General features: G+C 46.5%; 1 protein-coding gene across 1 annotated transcript in view; it reads left to right on the plus strand.

Moving 5' to 3' along the window:
* Positions 1 to 235: 235 nt before the first annotated feature.
* The window catches only part of LIN28A (lin-28 homolog A), a 46,861-nt gene continuing 31,638 nt past the window's right edge, over positions 236 to 15,458 (plus strand). The window contains exons 1-2 of the mRNA XM_035120502.1: positions 236 to 266; positions 1,520 to 1,710. Coding sequence (XP_034976393.1) covers positions 236 to 266; positions 1,520 to 1,710 — 222 coding nt within the window. The remainder of the gene's footprint in view (positions 267 to 1,519; positions 1,711 to 15,458) is intronic.

The raw sequence follows: 15,458 nt of genomic DNA on the forward strand, positions 1-15,458 counted from the left end.
CTTTAGCAGGCCCTGGGCCCTCCCACTGCTATTGTTGCAGTGAAGATGTAGCAAACCTTTCTCTCGCCTTCCCTCCGCTTGTTTTGAATCTTCCACCACCCCCTCCTCCCTTTCTCTCCCCCCTCTTTTTTTTGGGAGCTGCTGAGCTGCTCTGACACCCTCTCCAAAGACGGGCTGGCAGAGAGGAGGGGAGGCTGCTCCAGCCAGAGTCCACCATTTCCACCGGGGGTGCAGAATGGGGTCTGTTTCTAACCAGCAGTTTGCAGGTTAAGTGAAAATTTCATACCCAATTCTACCCTTCCCTTCTCTCTCTCTCTCTCCCCACCCCCCGCTCAAGGAAGACTCTTTCCTTATTTTCCCTCTTTTTCTCTATCTCTGCCCTCCATCCCTCTTTTGAAAATCAGCGGTATGCTCTGAAGAGCTTTCCCTCATCTCTTCTCATTTTAGGAATAGTTTTACAGCTGTTTTCAATCAATCCTCTTCATTTTTAAAAGGAAAGATTTGTGTTGACTCTTTCATATAGTCTTTCAAAAATGTTACTTTTTGAGCGAGCGGTCGGTTTAGTCACTTTCTTGTTTCACCATGTGCTTTTTCTTTATAAGAATTGGGGAGGGGGGATTTTGGAAACTTTTTGGGTGTATCTAGGCAGCTATAAACTTAGGCAATGTTTTCCTGGGAGCAGCTCCCATTAAACGCGGCGAGGTTTCTTCAGAGTAGACATGCGTTGGATTGCACTAGTAGTGATTTTGTGCTTTGCTTTTAAAGAGGAACTACAGTTAAAGAAGCGTATATATTTCCAAATGGTTTCGACAGACCAACACTTCGATTCCTGTAGTATTTCTCCCCCCCAAGTGTATAAATATTTTATATTTCCATATAATCAATGTTCCATACATGCACCTCGAATGCTTTAGAATAGTTTGAAAATGGACTAGTGGTGTCACGCTGTCCCATCCACTAGTTTACTTTTACTCCGTCCCCCATCCTGTGAAAATAGTGTGTGATTCACCCCGCAACCGGGATGGCATAGATTTGGAATACACCGATTTCTTCGATGTTTTGGAGCTGCGTTTTCTTTTTTGGGCACCCTACGGAATTTGGAAGAGGGAGCGAGTTCTTGGTACCCCCCAAAAAACTAATATGTTTTGGCTCATGGCTGGAAATCCTGCCCCTCCTAATCTTCCATGGATGAAGGTTTGCGATTTAGTCCTCTCCCACCCACCCCCCACCCCCGCCAAATAACCCCAGAGCCGAGGCTGCTCTGCATGGCTTCCTGCCTAGCCTTCTGCGCGCTCAGCAGGGCTGGAGCTCTCCGAGGACGACGATGGCGTTTCCCGCGGGGGGGCTGGGGGGCCGGCCGGGAGGTGAGCCCCCTTTCGGGCGTCCCAATCCTGGGTGGCCCCCGGAGGTCCCGCGCTCCCTCTGTTCCGCACCCGCTGGCCCTAGGAAGGAGCGGGGAGGGGCACCCCCCTCCTTTGGCTGGGCTCCGGCTGATGATCCTCGTCGCGTATGTTTCCAGGTGGCTGCGCCAAAACGGGCGAGGAAGAGCCCACGGGGGACTCGCCCCGGCCGGATGAAGAGAGCCAGCCGCTCCTGCATGGCGCCGGGATCTGTAAGTGGTTCAACGTGCGGATGGGGTTCGGCTTCCTCTCCATGACCACCAAGGAAGGCATCGCCCTCGAAAGCCCCGTGGATGTTTTCGTGCATCAGGTAAGGGGTTTGGTGGTGGTGGTGGGAAAGCGGGGCTGCCTTGGTCCTGAGCGACTCGGGGGGGGGGGGCAGGAGGCTTCCCCCGAGGGCTGAGCCCGGGTGACCTCGGCCTGGGGCCTAGGGCGGCGCCTTGGCGTGGGCCTTCGAGGCTGGACGCAGCCGGGGTGGAGTTTGGACGCGCGCTAAGTTTGGGAACTGCGGCAGGCCTCGTGGGCTGAGCTGATCCGGAGTAAACCGGTGTGTGTGGACGGGGAGATCTGTCCCCCCATCTAAAAATGAGGGGGCAGCTAGTTTATCACGTTCTCTACTCTTTACTGAGGAGGAAATCCCCCCATTGGCCCCCTGCTCGGTTCGGAGCCTGGCTGTATACCGGATTTAAATGCAGGCTGCCTGCATGTTCCCCACCCCACCCCACCCCCGATCTTCCTTGCTTGCTGCTTCTACCCACCCACGGCACTAGGCCTCTCTCTCTTGAGGCCAGGAGGGTCAGTTCCTGGGTTCCTTTTCTTCCCGTGATCTCAGGGTTCAAGAGTTAGGTTGCTGTAAAGTGATATCAGATTGATTTCATTCCCCCTCTCCTTTTCAAAATAGGTCGCTTGGGAATTTGCCTTGAGAAGGGGGGAAAGGGGCGAGGGAGCGCGCGCCGGGATTATTGCTGTGTTAACCAGGCGTGAGGTGGTGTTAATGTAGCTTTAAAAGAAAAAAAGGAAAAGGAAAAAAAAGAACGCCGGTAAAACACGGATCAAAATGACGGCAGGAAATTGGCACTTGTAGAAGATGCTGAGATACAGTGTTCCACATGTTTAAAACTTTCCCTCTCCCAGTTGGAAGTGGGGGAGGCCTTTTGCTTTGATTTCCATGACTGTAATGTTGGGAAGGTCATGCAGGGACGCGGGGGGGGGGGGGGTGTTACAGTGTTGCAGCACAAAATCCAGATGGGACCAAACTTGAAAGTATGATAGCCAGGGATCTTATTATGAGCTTTGAACAGCTACAAAAATGATCACTTGATGCCTGAATGCATATTGTTATAATGCAAAGGATGCCCTCTTTCACATTGGGATATCAAAGCTCTATAAGGTTTTGTAATGTTGATTGCAAAATGCTTTGCTAAAAATAAAAATAAATAAAGCCTCCCACTTTGGTGCCACACTCTTCCTGACACCTGTGCTGCCAATATTTCCCTTTAGCAAACCAATCTTGTTGCTCACCTGAGTCACCTTTTTTTTGAATAGTTAGCTGCAGTTTCAGAAAGTCCTTTAAGGATTTGTTTTGTCCATGCCACCACCGGGATGAGGTGGTGGTACTTTTGTGGGTGTAGATGGCAAGGGTATTCAAGGGGCTTACTTTGGGGGTTAACCTGTGATGCAATATGGTTTCATTCAGTGGTTGAGAGCAGCTGATGTGAGCTGAAGTTCATCAACTTTGGAAAGGGCCACAGGTTCCCCCACCTTGGGTTAAGATATAAAAAATGGTTATGTGTAATGATGGTAGAGGTTTACAATATTATGAATGGGCAGAGAGAGGGGAGGGAAAGAAATTGATGGGTTTCTCCACATATTGAAATTATATAATTTGCTATACCAATATGTGAATAGAGCAGGTGGCTTTTAAGGAACTCATGGTGGAAAAGACTGATTAATGGCTATTGGGTATTGTAGCTAAATGGATCTTCCATGTTCTGAGAGAGCCTGCCTCTGAATTACTTGGTGGGACAAACAAAAGTCATCTTCATGCCCTGCTTGCAGGCTTCACATATTTTCAGATTAGGTGGACCCGCCTATGACCCAGAAGCCAAATCTTAGGATAATGCCTTTTTAATTTTTTTGGTTGCCTAGATGAGATGGAACCACACGTTGGATTAGCAGCTTGTTTTACAGCTATATTTTGCCCTGATGTACAGGATCACTTTGTACATACAGTATATACTGAGGATTACTTTTTGTTGCTGAAGATGTCACCTGAAATGAATGTCAAGCTTTGCTAATATGAAAGCTGCTGTGTTTCTTGTTTTTTTTGTTCTCTTTCTTACGAGAGACCTGTGCATTTCATTTAGGGCTGGATATAAGTAACTAGTGGGTGTTGATCCTTTCAAACATGGGGATCAGCTATCATTTGTTCCTTTGTCCCACCAGGTCTCAATGCAACTTGAGATCTGCATAAGCATCTACTAGAACCTGTTTTAATATAGGCTGGGATCCTTTATGCACTTACCTGGGAGAAAGCCTCATTGAACACAGTGAAATTTACTTCTGAGTAAACATGCATAGGATTACACCAAGCCTGCTATTTCACCCTACACTTCATTGTAAAACAGTGTGCTTTTATGTATGTCTACTCAGAAGTAATTCCCATTGAGTTCACTGGGACCTACTCCAAGGTAAGTGCATCCTCAATGCAGACTTTTGACCTGCTTTCTCTCCTCTAAACCCACTTTTGTTTAATAAGCAGCCTGATAAAGAGTTCTGGAGAACTTGAAAACTTGCTCTTTATTTTGTAGTGCTTTGGTTAGACCTAATGAAGGTAACATCAAATTGTGGGTTCTTGAATTTTTTCCGAATAGGTCAGCATAGTTTCCTTGTCTTTGTGGAGCCTCTTTGCAAACCTTGTAAGGGGGGGGGGCAAGATAAGTTGTGAGTAGAGGATTTGTTTTTCCTTTTTGTGTGTAAATCTCTTTTCTTATCTCTCTGTCCCTTTTTGTACTGGCCAAGGAACTGATGGCAGAAACCATTTTGATGTTGTAGTAGAGGCTTGAGATTGGTGAGCTGATAATCCAAAATAAAGGAAATCAAGTACACACACAAACACACTTCCATTTCACTCAGTTCGGTGGCCATACAGCCCAATCCTGTGCATATTTACTCAGAAACTTCCACTGAGATTAGTGGTGCTTACTCTCAGGTACATTTGCAAACAATTTCAGCCTTACAATGCATGTTTACTCGGAAGTAAGCTACAGGGTTTACACACAAATATGTGCTTTTTGGATTGCACCCTTAATGAAAGTTTGTTGCAACAGAAGTGGACACATAAAGTTCAGAAGGTGCTTTATATAAACTCAACAAGGAATTTAGCTTGGCAGGGAGGACAGCAGGGGCAAATGAACTTGTGTTGCATGTGTGTAAAAGTTTAAAGTGAATCACTGTTGATTCTGGGGTGGGAATTTGGATTTTTATAAGGTCTCTTCATGAGGTGCCAGGTGCTGAAATCCTAAAATCATTTGCCTTGTTGCCGTTGCAGTGGCATTACTCTAGAGCAAGTGGGTGGCTTTATATATGGAAGCAGTAAATGACTTCTTTTGAGAACTTCTCTTGATTCCAACTAACTGCTCAGTTCTTCCCTAGGGTTTTGCTTTCCTTCCCACCAGGCAGATGGCAAATCTGTAAAAAAGAAAAGAGAGAATAGATGTGACCCCTGATTTCTGCATTTTACTCCCCCTCTGCCCCCAGAGAACGGTTTCCTCAGGTCAGGGCCTGGATATATTGATGGAAAAGCCCAGAGGGAATAAACATGGAATGCTGATTTCCTTGTTCCAGAGGGATGCAGATTGCAGCATGAGGATATAAGTGAAGAGGACCAACCCTTTGTTTTAACTGCACTGCCAGTCACTTTGGTATGTGGCTGGATTTTTTAGTGTTGGCTGAATTTGGGAGAATGAAGCCCAATGCAAGTCCTTTTCTGCATCTATGTAGAAATGCCTGATTCCTGTTCTAAGGAAAGTGGCCTTCCCTTTTGTGCATGGGTTTGTGAAATGCAGAGGCAACTTCAGGTACTGGAGGCGGGGTGGGAGTCCTCTGCCCTCCCCAGCATTTATTGCCCCAGACAGTCTAGTTTTCTGATTGCAGGCACTAATAGTCTTGTACCCTCACAGAAAATTAAGTGGTTGGAGTGTCTCTGGTGTCCTAACAGCTTTGCCTCACCCCCCCTCCCATTCAAGAAAAATAACCCAAAATTCCAACTTCCTTGAGTCATTCTTCACCGCAGTGCAAGTGCTGTGGGTGTCCTGAGGATGCACTTAATACTACTACTACTACTATTATAAATCAGGTTGCCCATACTTTTAAGGGAAAAAATGTAAAAGTTAAAGATGAAACCAGGAGCGGGGAACCTAAGACTCACAACATGTTACTGGATTGCAATTCCCATCATCCCTGACCAATGGCTGTGGTTCCCCTCCCTTGGGCTAGAGAGAAGTGCAGGCCTTTCTGTGCTTAAAGAGAATCTCCATGGCCAGAGGCAATATAACAACAAAATGCCATTGGTGGTCTCCTTTTCTCATCAGTTTCTCATGCACCCACAAATCTATTAGCTGACTAGTCAGGGTCCCCAGACCTCTGATCACACTGAATTTCCCCTCCAGTTTTTGAGCAGATAAAGATCAGCAGGAGTCCAATCTAAACAGCAGGCAGGACTCCTGCTGCTTTTTAACCTTTTCTGCGCCCATGGAAATGAGTGAAGACCCTGCCTCTCTCTCAAACCATCTGGGCGTGCCAGAGGGCATGGGGGACTAGATTGGTGGTGACCAGAAAATGATGGCTGACTCATAAGCGCTCTCTCTCTCTCTCTCTCTCTCTCTCTCTCTCTCTCTCTGTGTGTGTGTGTGTGTGTGTACCACTACAATGACCCCACTGGTGGGTTTCCAGGAGGTGCTATCAGCCCTGCAATCTGTGATGGGATGCTGGGAGCAATCCACCATTTTAATTACAATGTGCCCCCACAGCACTGCTCTGGGACATGATGAGCAGCTTAAAATGGTGGCTTTGCAGCCCAGTTGATATGGCCCTGGAGTCGTAGAAGGTGGTAGGGCCTAAAGGAAGTACAGTTGTACCTTGCTTTTCAAACAGCTTGGTTCTCAAATGCTTTGGCTCCCGAACGCTGCAAACCCGGAAGTGACTGTTCCGGTTTGTGAACTGTTTTTGGAAGCCGAATGTCCAACGGGACTTCTGCGGCTTCCCATTGGCTGCAGGAGCTTCCTGAAGCCAATCAGAAGCCACACTTTGGAACATCCAAAACTGATTCCGTTCGACTTCCAAGGTACAACTGTACTGTATCTGCCCTGATGGACCCAGTTGAGGCGCTGGGCGCCAGCAGCTGCCAGAGGATGCCAGATGTTGGTGCCAGGTCTGTCTAGGGCATGGGTCAGCAAGGTTTACTTCACTTCAGCAGAGATCCCTCTGTGGGGCGGATTGTGCGCGTACATGAGCGTGCTTGCCCACGATTTTCGGCGTTGTGGAAGTGAGTCCTTGCATTGTGCTGCTCCGGTTTAGCACAGTGCACGGGGACTTGCTGAGTGGGCAGCTTGGTTTGGTTTGGGGGTGGCTTGTGGGCCAGTTAAACAACCCCTGTGGGCCGTTTGTGGCCCATGGGCCTTAGGTTGCCTACCCCTGGTCTAGGGCCACCATGAGACACAACAGGGGAGGCCATTACCTTCACGCCACACTTGGAAGCTTCTAACTGCTGTTGGAAACAGTGCAAAACTAGATCTTGATCCAGTATGCTGTTGTTTACACATGCGTTAGAATCAGGTACAGTAGCATATCTCCAAATGTGATAAACTGGACCGTGCTGGTTCAGGCTGCAGGTGGAGGGTCACAGTTTTGAATGTTTCTCTATGGAACCTCTCCCTCCAAACTCCCTGCAAGTGGAACACTAATGCAACAAAGAAAGAGGAGATGGGATAGAAAGCTTCCTGGTGTGCTGCCTCCACCCTGCCCCCTTTGTGGATGTCTTTTATTTTTCTGAATAAAATAAGGCACTCCCTTCCTCTACAATCTGAAGCTCTGCAGACGATACCACCATTTTGTGCAACATGCAGAGCAGGACTAAATAGTGTTGGTTGTGGTGGTTCTTGCTGTGTGGCATTTTCTAGTTGTGCAGAGTGCTTTACAGCCCTTCCTTAAGAGTGGGTTGACAATCTGTATTCTGGGCGAACCTGGGGTTCAATGTGAGCTGATCAGTGTTTCCCCAAGAGTATCACTGGTGAAAGACAAGCATTGCATCTATATCTACCCCTGCATATCTTCCCCTGCAGTGTACAAATGCAGGACAGTGCTGGCTGTGTTTTTAAGGTGTGTTCTTGCTTTACATGGGGCAAATGAAGAGGCCATTCTGAGCTGAGTATGCAAACTACAACAGGCCCCTCCAAACCTTCTGCAGTTTGGGGGCTCATCAGCTGACAAGCTAATGTCCACAGCTTGAAAACCACAGGGGCAGGAGATTGTTATCAGTAAAAGGAGTTGAACACAGGGCCGCCTTGCAATTGATGGTGAAATCAGTACAGTTCAATTCCCTGAATACGGTATTGAACTTGTCTTGTGAATATAGTGACTTGTGTATCCACATCAAGACTCCCTCTTCCTCCCCTCTCCCTTCCACTCTCCCTCCATTCTGGTGCTACAAAGGTGGCCACATCTGGGTTCTCTGGAGCTCTTCATCTTAGTCTTTTATAACTGCCTTGCCAAACCCTTTAGGTGCAACTTTCCCCTCCTCTGCGGGACTGTCATGTTACAATGAATGCCCAAAACTTTGGCAAATGTCAGCATTCAAATGCCAGCGAATGTCTGCATTCCAGAGCAAAATTCTGTGGCTACAACTTGACTGAACACTGACAGTCATAGGGATTGTCGGCATTCAGTTCTTAATGCTGGAAAAGCAGGAGGGAAAATGGATCTCTTTGGGGCACCTGTAAGATGTATCTGGGATTATTAGCAGTTGCATTCACATGTCCTTAAGGCAGGACCTGAAGGCATATGATGTAACAGCCCTAGCAGAGGCTGGTCAGTGCCTGGATGGGGCCCTACTTTTGTGCCCTAATGTGCCAGCAGAAAACAGGATGTGTGGGGAGCTCAATCTTGCTTGGACAGCAATCCACCCCCCCCCAAGAGGTGGTTGGATCTTGCCCATCTGTCAAAGTTGGCCTGTCACGGTGCGGAAAAACAAAGAACGGGCCCACTGGACCAAGAAGGTTCTCTGTCCTGGAATGTATCACAAGAGAAGTCTCTCAAAGATTTTTTTTTTGGGGGGGGACATCACTCAGTGGCAAAGCACAAGGTTTGCTAGCAAATGGTCCATGCCATTTACAACTAAAAATATTGGGTACCACCAGCCCTTTTGTCAGAGGCTCTGGAGACCCACTGTCAGTCAGAGTAGACAATACTTGATTAATAGGTGGTATAAAATAGCTTTCTGTGATAAATTTATTCTCACAAGTTTTATCAAATGTAGATTTGCCCCCCTCCCCCAAGCTCAGGGCAATGCACAATGCTTTCCCCCACCCCTTAAAGGTAAAGGGACTCCTGACCATTAGGTCCAGTCGTGACCGACTCTGGGGTTGCGGCGCTCATTTTGCATCATTGGCCGAGGGAGCCGGTGTACAGCTTCCAGATCATGCGGCCAGCATGACAAAGCCGCTTCTGGCGAACCAGAGCAGCACATGGAAACGCCGTTTACCTTCCCCCTATTTATCTACTTGCACTTTGACATGCTTTCGAACTGCTAGGTTGGCAGGACCAGGGACCGAGCAATGGGAGCTCACCCCGTGGCAGGGATTCGAACCGCTGACCTTCTGATCAGCAAGCCCTAGGCTCTGTGGTTTAACCTACAGTGCCATTCACACTCTAGCTCTGTGAGATAGGTTAGGCTAAGAGATAGTGACTAGACCAACCTTATCCAGTAGGTTTCATCTCCTCAGTCCTGGTCCAACACACTTCCAAAGGAAGGCAACTTGCAGTCTCGGGCCTGATTTTATGCAGGTGGCAAAGAAGCGGGAAAGGTAACATCACCAGCACCCTATATTTTTCTCTGTCTCTTTAAGACCACCAGCACCCCATGTTCTCTCTCTCTCCCTGCCCCTCAGCACCAGCCCACATTTCTCTCTCCCTCAGATCATCACCCCATATTCTCTCACCCATGTTAGGCTGGCACTCCTTCCCTCCTGTCTGACAGATTCCTTTTTGGGGGGATGCAGCCCTTGACAGGGAAAATATGCCCCTTGCTGCTCTAATCACAGTATTTCATATGTGGTGACTCTCAGCCAATCAGTTTGCATTTAAGGGGGCCACAAGATTCTTTCTTTCCTGCTTGCTAGAAAACCTTTGGGGAAAAATTAAAAATGTTCCAAGCTGTGAAGGGTCCCTATTTGGACATCCGGATCATTCACAAAGCCACAGTGACATGAGAGAGTGGCTGGTAGTTGGGTTAGCTGGTCCTACCCTAATGCCCAGGGCTGCCTTTCCTAGACATTTCCAAGCACTCTCATCTTGACACCTTTAATGCTAAATCGGGGATGCAGGAAGAAGTGCCCAAAATTGCCAGTAAGGTGCCATTATTTTAATCTAAACTAACAAATCAGCAAGGCCCCATTAAGAATCGAGGAGAGGCATCCTTTAGCTTGTCTGATCGCCATTCATTCATTCATCACCATAGCTTGCCTGCTCACCATTCATTCATGTTGAAGATTAATTAGCACACATACACACACAAGGCACCCTGAGAAAAAGTGACTTCCCTCATGCCTCCTGTCCTGGCCCATAGAATCTGAATAGTTTCCTAAGCTCAGATCTGCCCCTGAGGCTTATTGGTTCCAGCTTTGATTATATGTGTTAAGTCAGGCATCCCCAAACTTCGGCCCTCCAGATGTTTTGGACTACAATTCCCATCATCCCTGACCACTGGTCCTCTTAGCTAGGGATCATGGGAGTTGTAGGCCAAAACATCTGGAGGGCCGCAGTTTGGGGATGCCTGTGTTAAGTGGTTCACTTGGTGTGAGAGTGCTGAAGAGTGAATGGGGAGCCATGCTTAGCTTCTCATGCCACAGTTGCTCTAAGGTTGAACAGCTTGAAAGGTTACAGGATGATGGCAGCAAAGCCATTGATACTAAGTAGGGAGCTGCCCTCAATGGAGTCCAGGCTATTGGTCCATCTACTTCAGTTTTGGCTACACTGAGCAGTTGCAGCTCTCCAGAGCCAGGCTGGAGGCATTCCTAGAGATACTGGGGATTAACTCTAGGACATTGTGTGTGCAATGCAGATGTTCTGCAGGTAGGGAATGGTGTCCCTTCAAGTAGGAAGTTAGAACATCAGGGGGAAAGTCTGAAATTCAGTGTTTGCCCTGCTGTGTTTAGTTTTTTTTTCTACTTGGTTTTTAAATGTGATTTCCCACCTCCTGCAGTCTGAACTGGTACAGGCTATTCTACCTTTTCATTCTCTCTTCCCTGAACTACCTGTCCGTATCTGTAGATTGGAAAAAAGTGCTGTACATTCCTCCAAGGAAGTTATCCCTGCCTCTTTCTGTAGAATTGCATGAGAACATCCTTTCACACAAGGGTTGTCTCCAACTGTAGCCCCTAAGCTTCATTCAGGTGTTCCAAACTGTGCCTATGCATTTGTGGTTGAAGATGGGAGATAGTACATTAAATATATTGATTTTTTAAATTGTACTGTATTCTGATTGCCTCTCCTATTTCTTACATGCTGCATTTTATTGTATTTCATATAATTCAAACTGTAATATAATATAATAAAATACAGGAAATAAAAAGAAGCAATCAAAATACAGTTAAAACCATGCAGCATTACAACTGCTACGACAGGCAAAATGATGATGATGATGATATAACAACAACAACAACAACAACAAACAACAACAACGTGATTTTCAAGTGGTTCAAGGGCAGAAGAAAAAGAGGCCAAGTGTGTGAGCTGAGAAATCTCAGTTTCAAATTTTCTCATTAGTCATGAACTCACAAGGCTGAGTTTAGTCTCAGCTGCCCTCCCTTGCAAAAAGGAGCAAACAGGTTACAGTATTATCTTACAGGACTATTGCAAGAACTTCTAGATATAATGTACATGGTGACTTTTGATCACTCTAAATTGCTGTGTAAATGCTAAACTTTTAGTGTGCTAGGACCTCCACTTTGGCACTCCTGGCCTGTTTATATCCGGCAGGCACTTTCACTGCATATATTAGTGGTCCAAACTTTTTTCAAAGAGGGCCAGATTTGATGAAGTGAAGAGCTGTGAGGGCCGACCAAAGTTGTTGACCTTTTTTATGATTTTACCCCAAAGTTGGTGAGCTTTTTTAAGGATTGAGGTTGTTTAGGATTTTTAGGATTTACTGCCTTGGGGGCCAGATTAAACTGACCAGCGGGCCGGATTAGGCCCCTGAAACGGACTTGGACATGCCTGCTTAAAACTTTTGTAGGCAAGCATTTCTAGACAAGTTGGTGTGTATTTTAATATGTTAACTTACTGTTGATTTTAAAATGTTTTTCCTTGTTTGGATTGATAATCTTAAATGTTTTATTTTACATTTCCCCCCAAAACACTTAGAGGGTTGCTTTTTTCAATCAAGTGATATATAAATTTTGTTAAATAAAATGATAAATACAACTACTACTGCAGCTTTTGATATCATCATCATGATTTGATAATTTTCCAAATGGGTTGACCATTTCTCAGCGTCATTGGCCAACCAGAAATGAGTAGACAAAACTGGGAGAGCATCACAGAAAAAGTGTGTGTTCTTTGTCCATGGACAATGTCCTCGAACCAGACAAGGTCTGCTTTAAGTGCAGCAGAGCCCATTGATAACCCTCTCCTGGTCATTTACACATGTGAATGATAACCCACAGGAAGTAACTGTGGGAGAAAGAAGGGAACTGGCCTCTTCAGATCTATTAAATCACTTTATTACAGGAACCAGCCCTGAATAGCCCTTCCTGGCAGGGGGTTAGTATCCCTCTCCCTCTCTCTCCTCTCCAACCATCTCACCCCTCCCTCCCTCCTCAACTGATAACAAAGCAATCAAAATTTTGGCAACCTGGGAGGCCAAGTGGGTTACCTTCCCTCCGGCAAGTTAGTTGTGACCTAGGTAGATAATATTTGGAGCCTGTGCTCTTAGGTGTTTAGAAATGGAGCATCCCTTTGTGGGCCGTAAAATTGTGGAAAGAATGGCGCATGTAGGGATAGGCTTCTTGGCTTGAAATAGGATGCAAATAATTTTTACATAGGGAAAAGCCAGACTCTGGTTTGGTGCCTCCATTAAACTAATGGGCCAAATCCATTGATCCTTCAAGCCTCAACAGAGCTCCAGTGATTGCCACCCCATTAAATTACAGATATTCCACACCTGCTTAGCCATGTCCCACTGAATGCCAGCCCCAAAGAGGAAAGCCTTAAGCTCTTCTGGAACTCATTTAAGTTTGATGGACCTCTAATGGAAGGGAGTTCCACAACTGCCAAGGAGTAGCCTCTGCCAATAACCTCCCCACCCACTAAAAAAGGTGTCCTGTTCAAACCCTGTGCTGTGCATAGTTAAGAAGGCATTATCTATTGGCTTTAACCATTGTGATACTGTTACTTTTAAGGTGCTCCTTGTTTGGGGAATATGTAAATGGTTCCTTAGCCAAATTGGTACCCTCCTGGTGTTGTTGGGCCAGTACCATAATAAGCCCCAGACAGCATAGCCAAAAGCCATGGATGATGGTTGTTGTTGTCCCAAGCATCTGAATGGCACCCCATTGGCACCAGCAAATTCCCGTGGCACTTTAAAGACAAACAGTACTTATTACTGTAGCATAATATGTTGTGAACCAGATGCATGTATTTATGTCAAGCTTCACCAGTTTGGTTCTCTTTTGATGTTTTGGACTGCAACTCCCATCACTTTTGGCCGGCATGGTGCTGGCTGGAGCTGAGTACAAAAGAAGAGCCCTGCTGGATTAGGCCAGTGGCTCATCTAGTCCAGCATCCCGTTCTCACAGTGGCCAACCAGGCGCCTATGGGAAATCTGCAAGTAGGATTCAAGCACAAGAGCCCTCTCCCCTCCTGTGGACTCCAGCAACTGGACTCCAGCAATCCACAAATGCTTCTGCAACAAACAATAAATCTGTTAAGTCTATAAGGTGCCACAAGACTCTTCGTTGCAGTAGAATAGACCAATATGGCTACTCTTCTGGAATTTGTCACTATGGCCACCAATTAACTATTCTCTTGCCTTGCTTTGTCTTTCAATCACTGAGACTGATGTGGCAGCAATAGAGAGTCAAACATCTCCCTGGAAATGAGGGGTTATGCACTTCGGAACCAAATGTAAAGAAAGAGCCCTTATAGATGGGTGAGTAGCTTGTTCCACAGATAAATCAGGAACATCATCAACAGCTAGGAAAAGCAAGCACTGCATTATGACATATAATTATATTTTGCATTATCTGGGGTAAGGATTAATCCTAATCAGCAAACTTAAGTTGATGAGTGTGGCCAACTTCTATGTTTTCAAGACCACCTCTCTTTTCAGACAGTATCTTGGGGGTGGGGTTTAAAAAAGTGTACAGTACTGCCTGATCCCCCTCTGTAGAAAGCCAGTTCTCTATCCATTGTTCTAACCTATTTGCTGTCATAAAGCTACAAGGATTTTGCCCCTATAGAACTTTTGTGCTGAGTCTTCCTTAGAGCTTTTCATGCAAGACAGGCAGAGCCAACTCTCACTGGCCCCAGTCAGCATGGCCAATGGTCAGGGATGATGGGACTTGTAGTCCAGTAACATGGGTGGGTGGCGAGTCGGTGAGCCTTCAGATGTTGGACTCCAGAACCTGCTTAGTTTTAGCAAGGCTACTCCCTTAAGCCAGGAGGCAAACTACTATCATCTTAATCCCATGTTGTTCCCATCATGCCTGTAATGGTGCTGTTGCGCGACTACTCTTGAGTAAAGACGCCCGAGTCCACTCTGTCTTTAAGAGTTTTATTGTGCATAGTATTTAGAGTGCAGAGATAGCAGATAACATGACCTCTCAGTCACTCGCAGAATCCGGGAGTGGACGTTTCCTGTTACGTGCCCAGCATAAGAGTTTGGGCACCCCGAAATGCCTTCTCCCGACCTTACGTTTGGTGGTGTGCCTTAATTTGGGCGCCGGAAGGGGCTGCCTGTTCCCCTCCACCTGTTGGTCAGGGCATTGCAATGGCTCTCTAGCATGGTGGAGCCCTGGTTCCTCCAACTCACTAACTTCCTTGTTCCCCCCAACTGACCCGCTGCTGCTGCTCTCACTGGGCAAAGTGCTGGTCAACAGGAGAGGCGGAGGCTCCCTGTATGGAGGTCCCCTGACAATGCCTGACCATTTGCTGTGCTGGCCAGGACTGATGGAAATTACAGTCCAAAACATATAGGGGGTTCCTGATTGGGGAACGCTGGTCTTTGGAGTGTGCCTGCATTCTTGTCTTGCTGTCCTGCCTTCGTCACCTTAGCTGAGTCCCTGCTATGAGCACAAGAGATTCCATCCATCCTTTTCTCTCATCTGAAGGATTTGAGAAAACTTTGCGGTAGTAGCCACAATAGCACTTTATATGAAAGTTGTGTCCCTTAGCATATCGTTTTCAAAGTTTCTACTCTTCTGCCACTTAACTTCAGCAGCTTGCTTTCTGAGAGTTGGGGCAAGCATGCACATTCATGGTTTTTTAGTTGAATTTCCTGCCTCAGCAGTTTTGGTTGACAGTGGTTTTGCCAAGGGCATTGGGATTGAACCGGCATGCAGTCACTATTTTGATTTACTGATAAAATATTACCTAAGTCAGTGGTTCTCAAAGGGTGTGGTGCATGCCACAATGGTGTGGCAGGAGAGGATAGCAAGTGTGTCAGGAAGAGTCAAAAACAATCCAAGAAACATTTCAGTATAGAATAGTTAGGTCAAATGAGACCTAAATGAGATTACCCGGCAGAAGAAAGCTTACACCTCTAATACATACTTAAGGTGCATT

Source organism: Zootoca vivipara, chromosome 6 (genome assembly GCF_963506605.1).
Source record: "Zootoca vivipara chromosome 6, rZooViv1.1, whole genome shotgun sequence".
NCBI classification, from domain to species: domain Eukaryota; kingdom Metazoa; phylum Chordata; class Lepidosauria; order Squamata; family Lacertidae; genus Zootoca; species Zootoca vivipara.